General features: G+C 37.7%; 1 protein-coding gene across 9 annotated transcripts in view; it reads left to right on the plus strand.

The window, feature by feature from the left end:
- KCNQ2 (potassium voltage-gated channel subfamily Q member 2) overlaps nucleotides 1-16,094 on the plus strand; it is a 150,188-nt gene that overhangs the window by 118,067 nt on the left and 16,027 nt on the right. For 4 of the 9 annotated variants that reach the window (XM_089513621.1, XM_089513614.1, XM_089513615.1 and 1 more), the window contains 4 exons: nucleotides 2,193-2,246; nucleotides 9,910-10,133; nucleotides 11,999-12,110; nucleotides 13,494-13,625. In XM_089513621.1, coding sequence (XP_089369747.1) covers nucleotides 2,193-2,246; nucleotides 9,910-10,133; nucleotides 11,999-12,110; nucleotides 13,494-13,625 — 522 coding nt within the window. The remainder of the gene's footprint in view (nucleotides 1-2,192; nucleotides 2,247-9,909; nucleotides 10,134-11,998; nucleotides 12,111-13,493; nucleotides 13,626-16,094) is intronic. The other 5 variants (XM_089513622.1, XM_089513616.1, XM_089513618.1 and 2 more) reach the window with 2 other exon arrangements.

The raw sequence follows: 16,094 nt of genomic DNA on the forward strand, positions 1-16,094 counted from the left end.
GCAACTAGATGTCATAAGAGACGTGGGGTGTTTCTATTTATTCTTTCTCATTTTCTGGAAGCATCTAATACTAACTGAACTTTTAGACTGGCTGATAACCAGAGTTCTCTGGGTAGTGTTCAGTACATTAAAACATAAAATCCAGTAATAACAGAAGAAACAATAGAAGTGACTAAGTAAATCAGTTAATTATTAACTATGTAATAATTTTACCAATTGGCTGGCCAAGCTGTATTTATTAATTATGTATTTATTGCATTTGTACCCCATCTTTCTCTCATGATAGTATCCTAGACAGTTTACGGGAATTTAAAACATGATTAAGTTTAAAACAAGATTAAAACAAGCTAAAAAAGAATTAAATAATAATATTATGATTTTCAAAAAATTGTTAAAATGGGTAAAACCACATTTGAAACATAATTACTACTAAAAGGTTTAAAAAAAATAAAGTATGTGCAGCGAAGCTTCCTATTTATAAGGGCAAAAAAGCAAAGGAGTGGGGAGATAAGTATTATTTTGAAGGTTACTTACCTCATTTTCCCATTGGCTTCCCGTTGGTTAGCCTCAAAGGCTGGGTTCGGTTTTGCATTTTTGATTCCAAACTCTTGATTTTTTTAAAAAAAAGAATAACTAGTGAATGGCAGAAAATAAATGGTCTGGTACCTTGAATTTCAACTGAACGTCTTGTGAACATGAGACTAGAACTTCTGTTCATTGCAATAGAGCCATAACCTTGTCTGCTAAAAGAAAATGAGACCACAGAAATAAGTGGCATACACAGTAACCTCCCATCTGTGCTGCCATGTAGAGTACCGGTAACAACTCAAGTAGCATTGTGATGCTTAGCATTTCCCTGAGCTCTACTAGGCAAGAAAAATATTTTGTTATGTATTAGACAGTCCTGGAAAGAAAGAAAAAAGCAAAGGGAAATGGAATGGTACTTAGTCTGAGTTTTTTTTATGATGTCTTCCTTTGCCCTGTTCTATGGAGCACATTATACTAGACAAGAAAGGTCTCCCTCAGATGTGAAGTCAAAAGCTTTCACAGCTGGCATCCATAGATTACCTGTATATAGTCTCCCTGACATGCTTTTGTAGGATTCATAATTCTTAGCCTTTGTACTTTCTCATGCTTTTAAACATCTCATGCCAAAGAAAAGGTGGACATGTTATCAAGTAAACAAACCAAAAATACCAATAATCAATGAGGAACAGATAGGAATAGAAATGCCAAAATAACTCAAAAGTAAAGATGGAAAGCAATGGCAAACTGCCTCTGAACAAATCCCATGATACGGTTGCCATAAGTCAGAAACAACTTGAAGACACACAACAAAAGCAAAGCTGGGATATATAAATGGATTGAATTTATGGGGAATGTACTCCACTCCCTTATTTTTTCTGGATGATTGAATTAGTAGATTTTTACAAACATTACAGAATAAATGTAATTGACTTTTAGGAAGGGAAAACTGCAAGAATTCGGAGTGAACTGAAGGTAAATACGTACTGGAGCCAATGTGGTGTAGTGGTTTGAGCATTGGACTGTGTTTCTGGAGACCATGGGTTGATTCCCTGCTCAGCCATGGAAATCCAGTATGTGACCATGGGTGAATTGCACACTCCCAGCCCTAGAAACCCCCATGATAAGTTTGCCTTAGGGTTGCCATAAGTTGGAAATGACTTGGAGGTACACAACAACAACAACAACAACAACAACAACAACAACAACAGATACTGGATATGTAAATAAAATTATTCTGCAGTCCCCCCTCCCCACCACCACTTCAGTGTTTTCTTGGGAGACAGAATATCTCAATTTCTGTTGAGCATAGAAAATGTCAGAATTGGTCAATATTTTGTAGAAAAGAAACCTTGACCATATCAAGCTAACTTGGGAATGAAAACATGAACACCCCAAGTGCTCCATGTACCAATAAATATGCTGACTGAGGAAGTAATGTTCCCATTTCTAATGCAGAAGGGGTTCTTAGTAGTACTATTTTGGATTGCAAGGCTTTCTATGCGCCCTGTTTGATTGCGCTTTGCACAAGGCAGAAGAAAAACTCACCTTAGTCCATAATATCCATTATGAACATGGCCTTCCCAATTATTTTTTACAGTTGATCACAGTTTCCTGTTTGGCATGAGCCATCTGGTCTAATATTTCTACTCTCCCCTCATTTCCAGTAAAAGCAATCCGTGCAGAAAGTCACTTTGTGGATGCTGCTCAGGAAACTCTAGGTACCACGGGAATTGCTTCGCACTAAACTAATCCAAGGCTGCACGGCTCATCCTCTTTCTTTCTTTCTGTCTCCTTCTTTCCCCTGCTACTTTCTGTTCTGAACACTCATCTGCTTAATAGACGTGCTCAGGAAGCTAGGAGACTCAGTAATTCCTTTCAGCACACAATAGACACTAGCAGCTTCCTTGTCCAGTTAGACAAAGCATCAAAAATGTGAAGGGGAAAGATGTGAAATGTGTCAGCTTGCCTCGCCACCATCTTTCCTAACAAGCTAATGACCAGGAGCAGTGCAAGAGACTGAGTGTTCAGGGGAAACAAGCTATATCCTGGTAAACAGAAATACTGCAATTAATCTAACCTGGATTGTCCCTCTTTATTTTGTTGATACTAGAATTTAGAAATATTTGTGTTGACTGTACTGGATGTCCACTGGACAGGGATCCTTTCGATGACACTGAACAACTGTCAATGGACCTCTTTTTGATGGACCTGACCTAGTATCTTTTGAAAACACACCTAGCTCTCCTGGCACTTCTATTACTCAGCTATAGATAACTAATCTTCAGTCCATTTTAGCTGCAGATCCCTCTTTAGTGGTTGTGTGCATAACTCGTTGCTATTAAACAAGATTTGGAACTGATGCTGAATGCTGAATCACATATTCTGCTTCATGTAGCACCTCTTATTGAGCTGACTCTGATAGTTAAATCATCTTCAGAGACCTCGCAGTGAAGCTGTTCTTCCTGACAGAGTAATGGGAAATTCATGAGGAATTGACAGATTTCTTAAACTTCAGAGTGTCTAAAAATGACTCTCTGTGATGATGTTCCCTCTGCTCTATAAAAATAATAATAAAAGAATCAAACTCCTAGGTGGCTTATGCACATCTTAAGGTTACTGACTTACTAATTCTTTCTTCTGCATGCTCTGAATGGTGGACACACATGGCTTGTTGGTTTGTTTGCAGTTCAGTGTGGAGTTGTCAGTGCAAGACCAGGTTAAAATGCACCAAGATGCTTGCAAAAAATGTGAGTGATGCATGTCAGTTTTTGGAATCCAGTTGAACATCAGTCTTTTGTTTCAAGATGACAATGCTCCGACTTTCCTAATTCAGTATCCTTTTCCTAGTAATTTTAATAAAGTATCTGCAGCCTAAGAAATCCCTATGCCATAAGTTGACAGGTGACTGGAAGGCGCATAAAAACACACACCAGCGAATTAGGAAGGCAGCCTTATGTTTAGATTGGTCATAAATAATTTAAGTGGGTGTAGAAAAAAAAAGATACATATAAATAGTTTCATTTTAGCTTGTTCTTGGATTAGCTGGATCAAGAACTTTAAAATCCTGAGTTCAATACAAACATTTGAAAAACCAGATCTTTAGGTATTGAAACATATTACTCTTTCCCCATAAGATTTTGATGACTTAGCAAAAGAGGATGGCCAAGGACACTTGGGAGTCTGGTGACTTCTTCCAGCATGGAAACATTCATTTCCAAGATGGTTGGTTTGGGCATAACTGTTATTCTCAAACATGAGTGGTATCACTCTTGGAAATACTGAGACATTTTCAACTTGGAGTTAGTAAAATAAAAGTTCTTATCTATCCTGTGCCATCATCCTTGTTTCTTTCAGAGGCAGCTGGAAGTGATTTGATTCTTTCTAAAGATAAGAAAAGTACAGGTTGTGTATCCCTTATGTGAAATGCTTAGGACCAGGAATGTTTTGAATTTTGAATTTTTTTGGAACTTGGAATAGTTGCATATACATAATGAAATATATCTTGGAGATGAGACCCAAGTCTAAACATGAACTTCATTTATGTTTCATATAGACCTTATGCACATAGCCTGATGTTAATTTCATACAATATATTAAATCATTTTGTGCATGAAACAGTTTCTGTACAGTGAACCATTAAACCTGTAGCTTCATATTGGCACTAAAAAGGTTTCAGATGTTGCAGCATTTTGAATTTTAGATTAGGGATGCTCAATTTTTATCCTCAAAGAATAGTTAACAAAATCTTTCAGCTGTTAATCTGCAGTGCCCCTTTCCTGATATATGCTGGATATAGCTAGACATGTGTTAATATACTTTTTTTGTGGGCTAGTTTTCAACAGCCACTGGTGTTAACCTGAGACTGTGCTCTGGTTTTGAATTTCAAGCATATGTCCTATTTTCTTCTTTCCTTGAGGACTGCGTAATAAGATCTTTGTCTGTTCCAGCTAAAGCTGTTGTAATCCTGAAATTGTTTGACTGGGAAGGCTTACTTATTCCTTCTAGTAGAGTGGTAAAAGCTTTAGATTGCAAATTGGTTGGGGAATGGGCTCCCTCACTTTATTATTTGTACAATTCTTAGGACAGTTTATAATGTCTGCTTAGCATCATTTTTCAACTGTGCCTTTAAATATTTAGGATGAAATGGGGGTATTTGGAGTTACGTTTTTATTGCTCTAAAATGCATGTAAAATCTAGGGAACTTTTACTGTACTAACATCATGTATTTTGTGCATTTTGGTTGGCCCAATAAAAGTATCATTGTTTTGTGGATTTTGGATGCTATTGTTCTTTACTGTAATGCTAGTGATATAAGGATAGAACTGAAGTGTTCATGAGTTGTTGTACAGAAGGTCTTGTTGACAGAATTTGTTGAAGTCTTAAAAGAAGCCCTTGGCAATAAACTGCAATTGAAAGCAGCTGCCAGTTTGCATTATGTAAAAACTGTAGAGGTAAAATACCTTGGCATCACAATCCATAGTTCAGTATGGTTGTAAAGTTTTAAGAAGCAAAAGTTGAACTTGTAAAGCAAGCTTTCTGAAATGTAAGAGGCAACTTCTAAAAGTACACCCAGATCGTGTCTTGTATCTTATCAGCTGTGCCATGAGATTATCTATGCAGAAATGGGTGGCTAGTCAAAATGATTTTTGAGGGGGAAGGCAGCAGGGAGCAATGGAGAGAGAGAACATGCTATAGTTCAGGTCAAATAGATGTGTTAGTGGAGTAGAAGAACAACTAAGTATGGGAAAGAAGGTGGTGGGGTGAAGAAAAGGGGGTCTTGAAATAGAATGGGGTTGATTTGTGACCTTACTATAAGACCAAGGGCCTCCAAAAGCCAAGGCCATTACAGAATGTTCTCCTTTATGAAATTGACCTGGATGAGAGAAAAGTGTTTGGAATAATTTTGTGAGGTAGGGATACACTGTAACTCCCTTCAGTAACTTTTCCTTATCTATTGATTATGTTCTGAAGTGTTTTCTATTGCACATTATGGTATAATAGACAATTATTATACAGTGGACCCTTGTTATACGCTGGGGTTTGGTTCCAAGATCCCCCATGTATAACAAAATCCGTGTATGCTCAAGTCCCATTGAATATAATGACATAGCAAAATGGTGTCCCTAATAAAAAATGGAAAATCAAGGTAAATGTATACTTTTTTTGAACATTTTCAAACCGTGTATGCTTGAATCCGTGTATAAAAAATCCGTGTATAAGAAGGGTCGACTGTATAATATAATTTTGGCCCTTTTGGGAAGGCCTTCAGAGCTTGAAGACCTTTTAGCTCTGAAAGACATGTACCACCTCCTCTGTGGGCCTATATGGAAGAAAAGTGTTTGAAGTCTTTATCGGGACAGGATTTATTGCAACTCTCTTCAGTGATATCATCCTCTCTATTGACTATATTCTGGACAGATTTTTTGTGTGTGCATATTAATGTATAATATAAAAAAGAAGGAAAGAAGGGGGAGAAAAAGAAAGAAAGAAAAAGAAATGTGGCAGAACCTCTAAGACTAACTGGTTTTTATTTTTGCATGAGCTTTCATGGATATAAACCCACTTCTTTGGATGCAGTACAGAGTGATAATAAATGCTCAGGTATAAAACATATTTACACAGTTATGGGAGTGGGATAGAATGTCATAGAATCATAGAGATGGAAGAAAACACAAGATCCATCCAGTCCAATTCCCTGCCATTCAGAAGTACACAGTCAAAGTACTCCTCACAGACGACCATCCAGCCTCAATTCAAAAACCTCCAGCGGAGATGCCACTACACTCTGAGGCACTGTCAAACAGCTCTTACCACCAAGAAGTTCTTCCTAAGTTTATGTGGAATCTCTTTTCCTAGTTCATTGCTCTGTGTCCTAGTCTGTGGAGCAGCAGAAAACAAGCTTGTTCTATCCTTAATATGTCATCCTCAAATATTTAAACATGGCTCTTAACCTTCTCTTCCCTAAGCTAAATATACCCAGCTGCCTAAGCTGTTCTTCATAGGACATGGTTTCCAAAAAGATATTGGAAATATTGATCCCTGCCCTAAATTTTGAAAGGACTTTCAGATCTTTACAGTGGTCAATTAGTGTTGATGTGTGAAAGCAATACATTTTATATAATGTGTGTGTATATATATATGTGTGTGTGTGTGTGTGTGTAATATATACTATGTAATAATTTTATATAATAAATGGATGAAAGAGGAAACAGTTAAAGACAGAAGGGAAGCAAAAATATAAGGTGACAAAAACAGAGTCAGTACTCTGAATGCAACTGTTCAGTGACAAGTGCACAGGGACAAGGAAAACTACTATAATAATCAAGCCAGACAAATAGAAGGTGACAACAAAAATGGAAGAATAAGAGACCTTATCCACAAGATCTGAGAAATCAAAGGGAAATTTAAAAGAAGAGTGGGGATGCTCTATAATCTATAGGGGAATACATTACGTGACCAAGCAGAAATACACCGAATAACTATATAAAAAGATGAAAAGATGACAGATTCATTTGAAGAAGAACGATATGAAGATGAACCTTGACTGTTAAAAAAATGAAGTGAAAGCTGCACTCAGAGAATTTGGGAGAAACAAATAACCAGAAACTGATGGCATACCAATAGGGCTGCTTCAATGTACACAGACAGAATCTTACTCTGGTTCCAAATAAAAATTGTCAGCAAATATAGAAAACAAAACAATGGCCCACAAATTGGAAATGCTCAATGTACATTCCACTCCCCAAGAAAGGGGACACCAGGAATTGCAGTAACCACAGGACCTTTATATTTATTTCCCATACAAGCAAAGCGGTACACAAAATTCTACAATAAAGACTTTTACCATATACGGAGCAAGAAATGCCATATGTTCAAGCTGAGTTTAGGAAAGGAAGAGGTACTAGGGATCATATTGCAACCATATGTCAGATAATGAAGTGCATCAAAGCAATTCAAAAGAAAATCGTTCTGTGCTTTGTAGATTATAGCAAATCTTTTGATTGTAAAGATCATGAAAAACTATGGATTGCCCTTAAACAAATGGGCATGCCAAAACATTTTATTGCCCTGGGGCATACCCTGTACTCAGGACAGGAGGCTGCTGGTAGGACAGAATATGAAGAAATGGAATGGTTTCCAAACGGCAAAGGGGTCAGACAAGTCTGCATCTTATTACTTTATCTGTTTTATCTATATTCATATATAAAGCAAAATTAGATTTAAGGAAGGAGGTGTGGAAATTGGAGAAAGGAAATTAAGATATGCAGATGAAACCATACTACTAGCAGGAAATAGCAGATGGATTGATTAGTGAAGAAAGTTAAGGAAGAAAGTGCTTATGCTAGTGAATTCATTGTCCAATTCTTAACATTTAAGATTACCAAATTCATCTTCAGACCAAGTGTACCAAGCTCTGTTCATAATGCTGCAAAAATCCACTTTCACATACTAACCTAAGTTGTTAGTGTCCCTGTATCCTCTTTCAGAGACCGCATACAGATGAAATCATGGCCCTGAATGAGTTGCAGATAACTTGCATTTTCTCCACTGGGTCCACTTAGCCTTCCCAGCTGCACTGTACTCTGCTGAAATCTGCCTGCATAGCTAATTAACTTAGAAACCAGTTGCCTGGCTGAAGGACCCTTAACATAGCTGTAGGTCTGGCTGTATCATTAATGACTTATTTGTTTATACCAGGAGGTTTGGAAAACATTCTATTTTCTCTTCATTCTGTATAATGGGTGTTTAGGGACTGTATCTCAGTCCATTACCATTTCCACATAATTAATGTAAGATTTTATTTAAGATAGCTAAGTACTATTACGCATCTTATGCTACCATAATATGCAATTTGCTTTTCTGTGTACTCTGAGTTCAGTAATATAGCTTCAATTATCCAAATAGCCTTATCCTTAAAAGAAGAAGGAGGAGGAGGAGGAAGAGGAGGCAACTATCAGTAAAAGGCTTTCAAAATATTTTTGTCTATAATTACCATCCTCACTGGATTAGTGAAGACAGGTCTGCTCTGCTAAGGTGATACTAAACTAAGCTGCTGACTATGTAGATGTTTTCCACTGTAGATGGATCTATGATGGCTGAAATTCCTTTGGGATGGTGCCACTAGATGCTGCTTCCATCTTGTTCCAACTATGCTGGGTCCTGTCTCATCCCATATCTGCACTGACTCCTTTGATTCTACATAAAAGCACTTGCACAGTACCTGAACTGATATATGGCAACAGCTTGATAGACATTGCAAACTGCCCTAAATGCAGGATTTTTTATGCTAATCATGTATAGCGCATCTGTGGTCCAGAGCTGGAATACCCAGTGGCATCACTAAGGTGTTATGTGGGGCTGAGAAACTTCAAAGAGAGGGCAGTTGTGCATTCCCATACTTGTCAGATTATTATTGTGACAGGGATTCTTGGCAGGTAGCCCCTCTATAATATCCAAGAAAAATTAGTTATATCATGATAAAATATATAGGAAGATACTTGGAGAAGGCAAAAGAGTGTTCATAAAAAGGAACAGTCACAAATGCTTGTACCTAAATGGTCATATTTGAAAAACTTTTAAAATGTTCATAGACTGAATTGCACGCTCTTGACTTCAATAAAGCAAAGGAAGTGTATATTCTCAATGTATTGATGAAATGTTTTTCAAGATGGCTGCTTCAATCTACGCTAGGGTAGAAGACTTTGCATTATGATACTAGTATTATTGGAAGTTGAAGCTCTCTGTCATTTCATAACAGTGGACTGAAAAATTGGAAAGTGTCTATAGCACATTAGCCAGATGGGTTAATAATAATAATAATAATTATAATTATTATTATTATTATTTGTATACCGCCCTGTGGCGAACCAATCCGTTGGTTGATCTACTCTAGACTGTCTATCAGAAGTAGTTTATGAGAGGTTTATCTTAGACATTCCTTCTTACTGTACACCTTCTTTCTGTACTGGAAAGAAATCTGTCCCTCTTTGCAGAGCTTCCCAATTGAATGCTTTCTACTAAAATGACTCCCCCCCAAAATTGGGCCTTTCCATTTGCACCCAATGTACTTTGCATCCCACAATTACTTTTTATTTACATGTTCATTCTTTTTTTCCTTCCTCAATTAATTCCTCAATTAACGACCCCACCTCATCTTCATTCATCTTCATAGAAACCTTTCCTGAGATGCCTTTTTGAACCAGTTTAGTGTTAAAAGCCACATCTCGCTGCCGCTGCTTCTACCGCTGCTGCTTTGAAAAACAATTGATTTTTGAATGGCTGAAGGGGAGCCGCCATGGTGTTTTTGGAGTGACTTCCCCTCCCCGCTTGTCTCCTCTTTTTCTTTTTTTTGGTCTTGTTTCGATTTGTCTCTGTGAACAGTCAAAAGGTCAGCTTGAAAGATCGTGTCTTCTCCAGCCCCCGAGGTGCAGCTACGAAAGGTAAAGGTTCTCCTCAGGCTCCGGGTGTCCGGCGATCCCCCAGTGCAGACCAGAGCATTGAAGACAGTCCAAGTAAAGTTCCTAAAAGCTGGAGCTTTGGAGACCGAAGCCGAGCCCGGCAAGCTTTCCGCATCAAAGGAGCTTCATCCCGTCAAAATTCAGAAGGTGAGGGAGCTTGAAGATTTGGGTAGAGGAGGTTTGGTGCAAGAACTGTGCTAGGTTTATCAGAAACTGCCTCAGTTGGAGACACTGATTGTGAGATGCAGGGATATATAGTCAGCCCTCCATATCCATGGATTCTGTATCCACAGATCCCACCATACATTACTTGGTTTTTTAATTTTTTTAAAAAAACTTGTTTTTGCCATTTTTAAAAAAATAAGGGACACAATTTTACTGTGCATATAATGGGACTTGAGCATCCATGGATTTTGGTATCCACACAGCCAAACCCCAATGGATACCAAAGGCCCACTCTAATTCTTCATTTGTTTCTTGGAAGCAAGAACAAATCATTCAAACCATTTTCTTTTCTCTGTGCCAGAGCCTTGAGAACTGTGCAGTTTTTGAGTAGTATTTGCAGTTCAGGACTTACTCTGCATAAAAGATGTTGATTGGGATTATTATTATTGTTATTATTATTATTATTATTAATTTTGGCAGAAAACTCATTTGCTGCACAAGAAATTTATTTTTGCACAGGTAGCACATTTTGTACACATACAAATTCCCCACAATTTTGCTCATACTGCCCCAAAACATCACTACCACCATGTATTTGACCACAGATGTGTTTTGTGCAGAGAAAGTCCCACTTGGCTTTACTTTCCTTCTCTCTAAGCTTGCTTACAAGTACATCTACTAACTTTTTACTTACTGAATACTATAGTCTGACACATGGCTTTCAAAAACTGACAGTGGCTTGTAATTATATATATATATATATATATATATGTAATATATATATATATATATATATATATATATATATATATATCTCCAGTTGTTAAATCTAACCAGAGTAATCCAACTAAATTGGCAGAATTCACCTAAGTACCAATTTAACAAATTTTCACTGATTCAGTGGGTCTACTCTAGTTGGGATAAAATTTGGGTTTATTATCCATCATTATCCAAAATTAGCAGCAAGCAACCAGATTCTCAAAGAATGGGAACAAACATAGCAGCTTTATCTTGAGTAAAATGAAGGCAGACATTAAATGTCAGTGTAAAATTATAATAATATATGGGAATAAGCAGACTTCACTAATTTTCTGAAGACCGCAACTTCACAGTTTGGTATTGTTTCACTAGGAATGTTAAGAATATTTGCCTGTTGTTCAGTCCTCCACCAAGAAAAGATTTTCTTATGCTGAGAAATAATTCCAGTGGAACAGACTGTTCCACTGGAAATGGATTCTTCATTTTTGGAGAAACCCAAATTATGGATTGCCCTTTGGGCTCAGGTGTTTTTGCCCTTTTGGAAGCTGGGGAACTGGTCTTGGAGCAGACCATCTGCCAGCTGTTCCTACACAAGGTTCTCCCCTCTGGGCTTGCAATTCTCAAGAAATAAAGTTAAGTAGGTTGAATTTTAATAAAGTTGCCCATTTTATAACCCAGTTCTCTGTGTCTGGTCTTGTTATTTAATGAGTTGCTCAGCAAATAATTCCAGTGGAACAGACTGTGCCACTGGAAATGGATTCTTCATTTTTGGATGTTTTAAGCAGAGGTTAATCAATTAATTATTTAAAATGTTTATTTCTCACCCTATATCTGAAGATCCTGTTGGCTGGATGGCCACTTCAGGGATATTTAAGCTGTGGCTTTCTTCATTGGCACCTAGTTGGATTAGATTGCCCTTGGAATCCCTTCCAATACTGATACTATGGTTCTGTGATTCTGCTTACCTTTTTTGTATTTCCTGCATGTTGTCCTGGAAATCAGATGCACCTGTTTTTTTCCTACATCAATAAAGTTAATTAGTTATGCTTTTGTCTTCTCTGTTTCCTTACTTTTGTTTCTTTCCTCAGATGCAGGCCTCCCTGGAGAAGATATGGCAGATCCTGACAACAAGAGCTGCAACTGTGAATTTGTGACAGAAGATCTGACACCAGGCCTTAAACTCAGCATCAGAGCAGTGTGGTAAGAATGTGTATTGGGTTTCATGTGTGGGCATGTATTTGTGTGGACATTTATTGGATTAATGGGTTGGAATTTGTGGATGTAAATCAATTTAGCTGTTCATCTTTCTAGCCTTCCTTTGTAATTCCCTTGTTCCTTTGTAGGAATGCTGTTACATTCCTCCTCCCATCTTTTCCTTCTTTTTATGCTGCAAAAGACTAACATGCTTACAAAACTACTATATTTGATGGAGAAGTTGTTGTGTGTTCTTTTTGCAGATTCTAAAATTCTAAAATTCCTTCTTCCACAGTAATTAAAAGGACAGGAGAGGCATGTAAGAATAATTCTAAGGGGAAAGGCTAAGGAAAGGCTAAAGATCATTGGATACAATCCTAGAGGCAAAATTCAGTTTCCTTCCTGTTGATCATATTTACTTCATATTGTAAGACTCGACAAACAGTTTTCCTGCAGCTGATGCTGTGGATGGGTTCCTTCTCCCACTTGCTCTGACAGGCAGTACAAAAAGCTTGGAAATAGAGGAGCAACCTATTTCCAGGTTCTTTTCTGCCTAATGTGGAAGCACTATGGGAATAAAGCCACTGGGAATAAAGGAATACTGACAGACTGGCATTGCTCTTCAGATGTCTGGATCAAGAAGCCATTTTAAGGTTGTATGTAGGATTATAGTGTGGATATAAAGCAGCCTGTTTATGCAGGACCTTACAGTTGTGCAACTGACTGTGCAGTGGGTGCCAACAACTTGAGCTCACTCATTGTGTAAGAGACATTTAGCTCCTTACCCACAAAGTCAAAAATATGAGAGAGGTCTGTCTACACTTTACACTTGTGGTATGATTGGATGCAGTGTTAAACAAACACTGCCAAAACACAACTCCTTATTTTTACATTAGCATAGTATCCCAACAGAATCCTAGCCTGAATCATAAACATTAATCTTATTGTTGTAGGGCTTTCAAGGAGTCCCCCCCCCCCCACTGCCTTTGCTTTTGTTCCTTTCTCTATGGTCCTCCACTAGGAAGTGCACTTTAAGCACATTATGTTGCCTATGTGAGTATCAACCCATTCTTGACTAATCTCAGTGAGTCCCAGCATTGCTTTTTGCAAAACGAAGTGAGAAGTATGAACTTGACAACTTCAAACATTATGGTAACAGAGACTATGCAGCAGTGTACCTTAACATTATTTCCTGTGTGTGCATAATGCAAGGGAGCCATGTTTTGCCCTTGCAACTGCATCCATTTTTGAAACTGGGCTGTGTATTTGCATGGGACAGAAATGAATATACGAAGGGGCTGGGGATGAACGCAAAGAGAAAATAATGGGAACAAGAACACCCAAACTGTTTCAGGTTCCCACTTGTCACGCTTGTGTTTTCTACTTTAGTGTCATGAGATTTCTGGTTTCAAAAAGGAAGTTCAAGGAGAGCCTGCGGCCCTATGATGTAATGGATGTCATTGAACAGTACTCAGCAGGACATTTGGATATGCTTTCCAGGATCAAAAACCTTCAGTCCAGGCAAGCACTTCCCCTCTGTCAACCTTCTGTGTTTTTCTGCCCCTTGGGAAAGTATTATCATGATTCATGGGCAGCCTAAATGACAGTCACCACCTGAGTTTTTCTTGTGCTCCTGTGGGTTTTGTAAGGATTTTTTTGTATCTGGGTTGAAAGCACAAGGTTGTTGTTTTTTAAAAGAATATTATTATAGGGTATGAAGTTCAGATTCTTCATTCTTCTCAGTGGGTATGACAGGCAGTGAACATCCTACACATCCTGCCTTGACTCTGGAAAATTCACCTTCTTGGAATCTCACTCTCAGAATCCCCATCCAGTATGGTATCTGACTGTGCTGGCTTCTGGGTTCTGAGAGATACAGTCCAAAACTCATGCTCCTAAACTCTGTTTCATATATATATATATATATATGCTTGATTGTTTTCAAGATGGTAACCATACAAGAGGGGAATAAAAGCTGCACCCTCTGGTTTATGTTTGGATGATCTGAGTAATAATGTGTAAAGACATCCCTGAAAAGGCATCATTTTAATTGGAAGTGCTTCTTAAATAATCTGGGAGAAAAATCTGAAAGTTGTATGAATGATAAAGGGAGAGAAGATAAATTTTTAAAATTAAATCCTCTCCAATGGCAATTTTCTTTCTTGTTAAGAAAACTTGAATTCAGACGTTGACTTTGAAAACAAGGGCGTTTTTGGGCTACTGATTTAAAATTGTTACTAATTTGGGTCAGCATAGGATGTCTTCAGATGAACAATATTTTTCTATAGCAAAGATAATGAGCTCTACAGGCCCTTCTTTTTGCAGTAAGGCTATCTGAAAGCAATTGAGCCTTTATCCTTCTTCCCCGGAGGACTGAAATGCTTTCCAGGCATATAAAGAAACTATTTTTCAGTTAATGCAGATTCCAGGCATTGCTTTACCAAACTTTATTGCAAACAGGTAGGAATTTTAACAGAAACTCCTCCCAGAAGAGACTACAGTAATATGGAAGAGATGCTGTATCCAGGAAATATGGCCTGAGTATCTGCTGTTTTAGCTGTTAGTATACTGCAATCTACTAAATAAAATAAACAGCTCAATAAACTGACATTTTTTACAGCCATTCCCCACCACAACTATTCTGGAGGATTTGGTTCCTCACTCTGATATTACTAAACTAACCAGGGCACTCTCTGAATTCCTAACAATTTTGTTTTGGTGGCAGTGGACTTGCCATTGCATGCACTTTTTCTTGCTCTACCTACTTTCGTGACTGCTAAACTGAGCTCAAAAGAAAAGAAGAAATGCCTTATGTTTTGCATAAATACAAGCAACATTTTACCAATTTACTTATCATAAAATATGGGTAAACAAATTTAGCCAATAGTTTGCTTCATCCCACCAAGCATTGAAAACCATGGGAAAGGGCACTGAATGAAAAATACAGGGAAGCATCAGAGGGGCAAATTCTCTCCAGTGTTTGACTGGAAAAATGCATTGTATGGTAAGTTGTCCCATGAGAAGCGACTGTCTGTTTTCAGCTAGTATAGATGAGGTTTACTCTTTTAACAGCACATTGGGTTTTAAATGAAATTCAGCATGGTCAGGAAGAATTGCTGTAGCACTTTAACAGTTACCATTTTTAGGCTGAAAAATTGCCCTCACTATGCTGCTTTTTTCTATGAAGAAAAAAAAGATATATTCAAGGCGATTAGTATTTTATTTTATTTTTTAAAGAATTTTGAGCTCAAAAATGCTTGGAAGAGAGAAGGTTCAGTACCTTCTCATCTTTCTCTCCTGAGAATGAGAGCTTGACTAAATGGATTCATTTTCTAGTCTTCTTTAATGTGATAGAAAGGAACACCGAGTTTCATGTAAATTGTAGTTTGAACTTGAGCCTGATTAACAGTATTCTTTTAATTTCAGCTGACAGAAGAAATGACCTAAATTTTAGGGGGGTGTTCATATGCACTTCCTCCTTCACCATTCATGATACCTGTTGCTGCTTTTGTGAAGTGTACCATAACATTGTTTTATGATCTACCTTGTTTCTGTCTCCTGTCCCATCCCATCCATGGATGTGTTTGCCTCCTTCAAAGCTTTTGTGTTCCCAAACCAGCTGAGAATGTGTTCCATATATTGTGACGTAAGATGTCTACATTTCCAATGGAATATTCTCATAAATGTTCCAGCTTGTGTAGCATGTGTTGCCTATTCATTGCAGAGAAGCTGCCCTTTTGAATAGAAGGGCTATTCCATTATTGCTAGAACTTCTTCAGTCTTTCAATTAATTAATAATATTTAGCATGCTCCCAAATGATCAAAGTTATATGATAATTGCCTTCCATTCTGGATGGAATTTTCAATGTCCTCCTCTTTCTCTCAGTATTTTAATATTCTTTTCAGTAGTCATTTCTATCTCTGCAGCTTTCCAACCAACTTTTTCCTCCAACATGTTGCTTCATTATGCGTTTTGCTGGTGTCTTTTTT

This window comes from Sceloporus occidentalis, unplaced genomic scaffold, assembly GCF_023333645.1.
Source record: "Sceloporus occidentalis isolate IW3139 unplaced genomic scaffold, rSceOcc1.0.p SCAF_3, whole genome shotgun sequence".
NCBI classification, from domain to species: domain Eukaryota; kingdom Metazoa; phylum Chordata; class Lepidosauria; order Squamata; family Phrynosomatidae; genus Sceloporus; species Sceloporus occidentalis.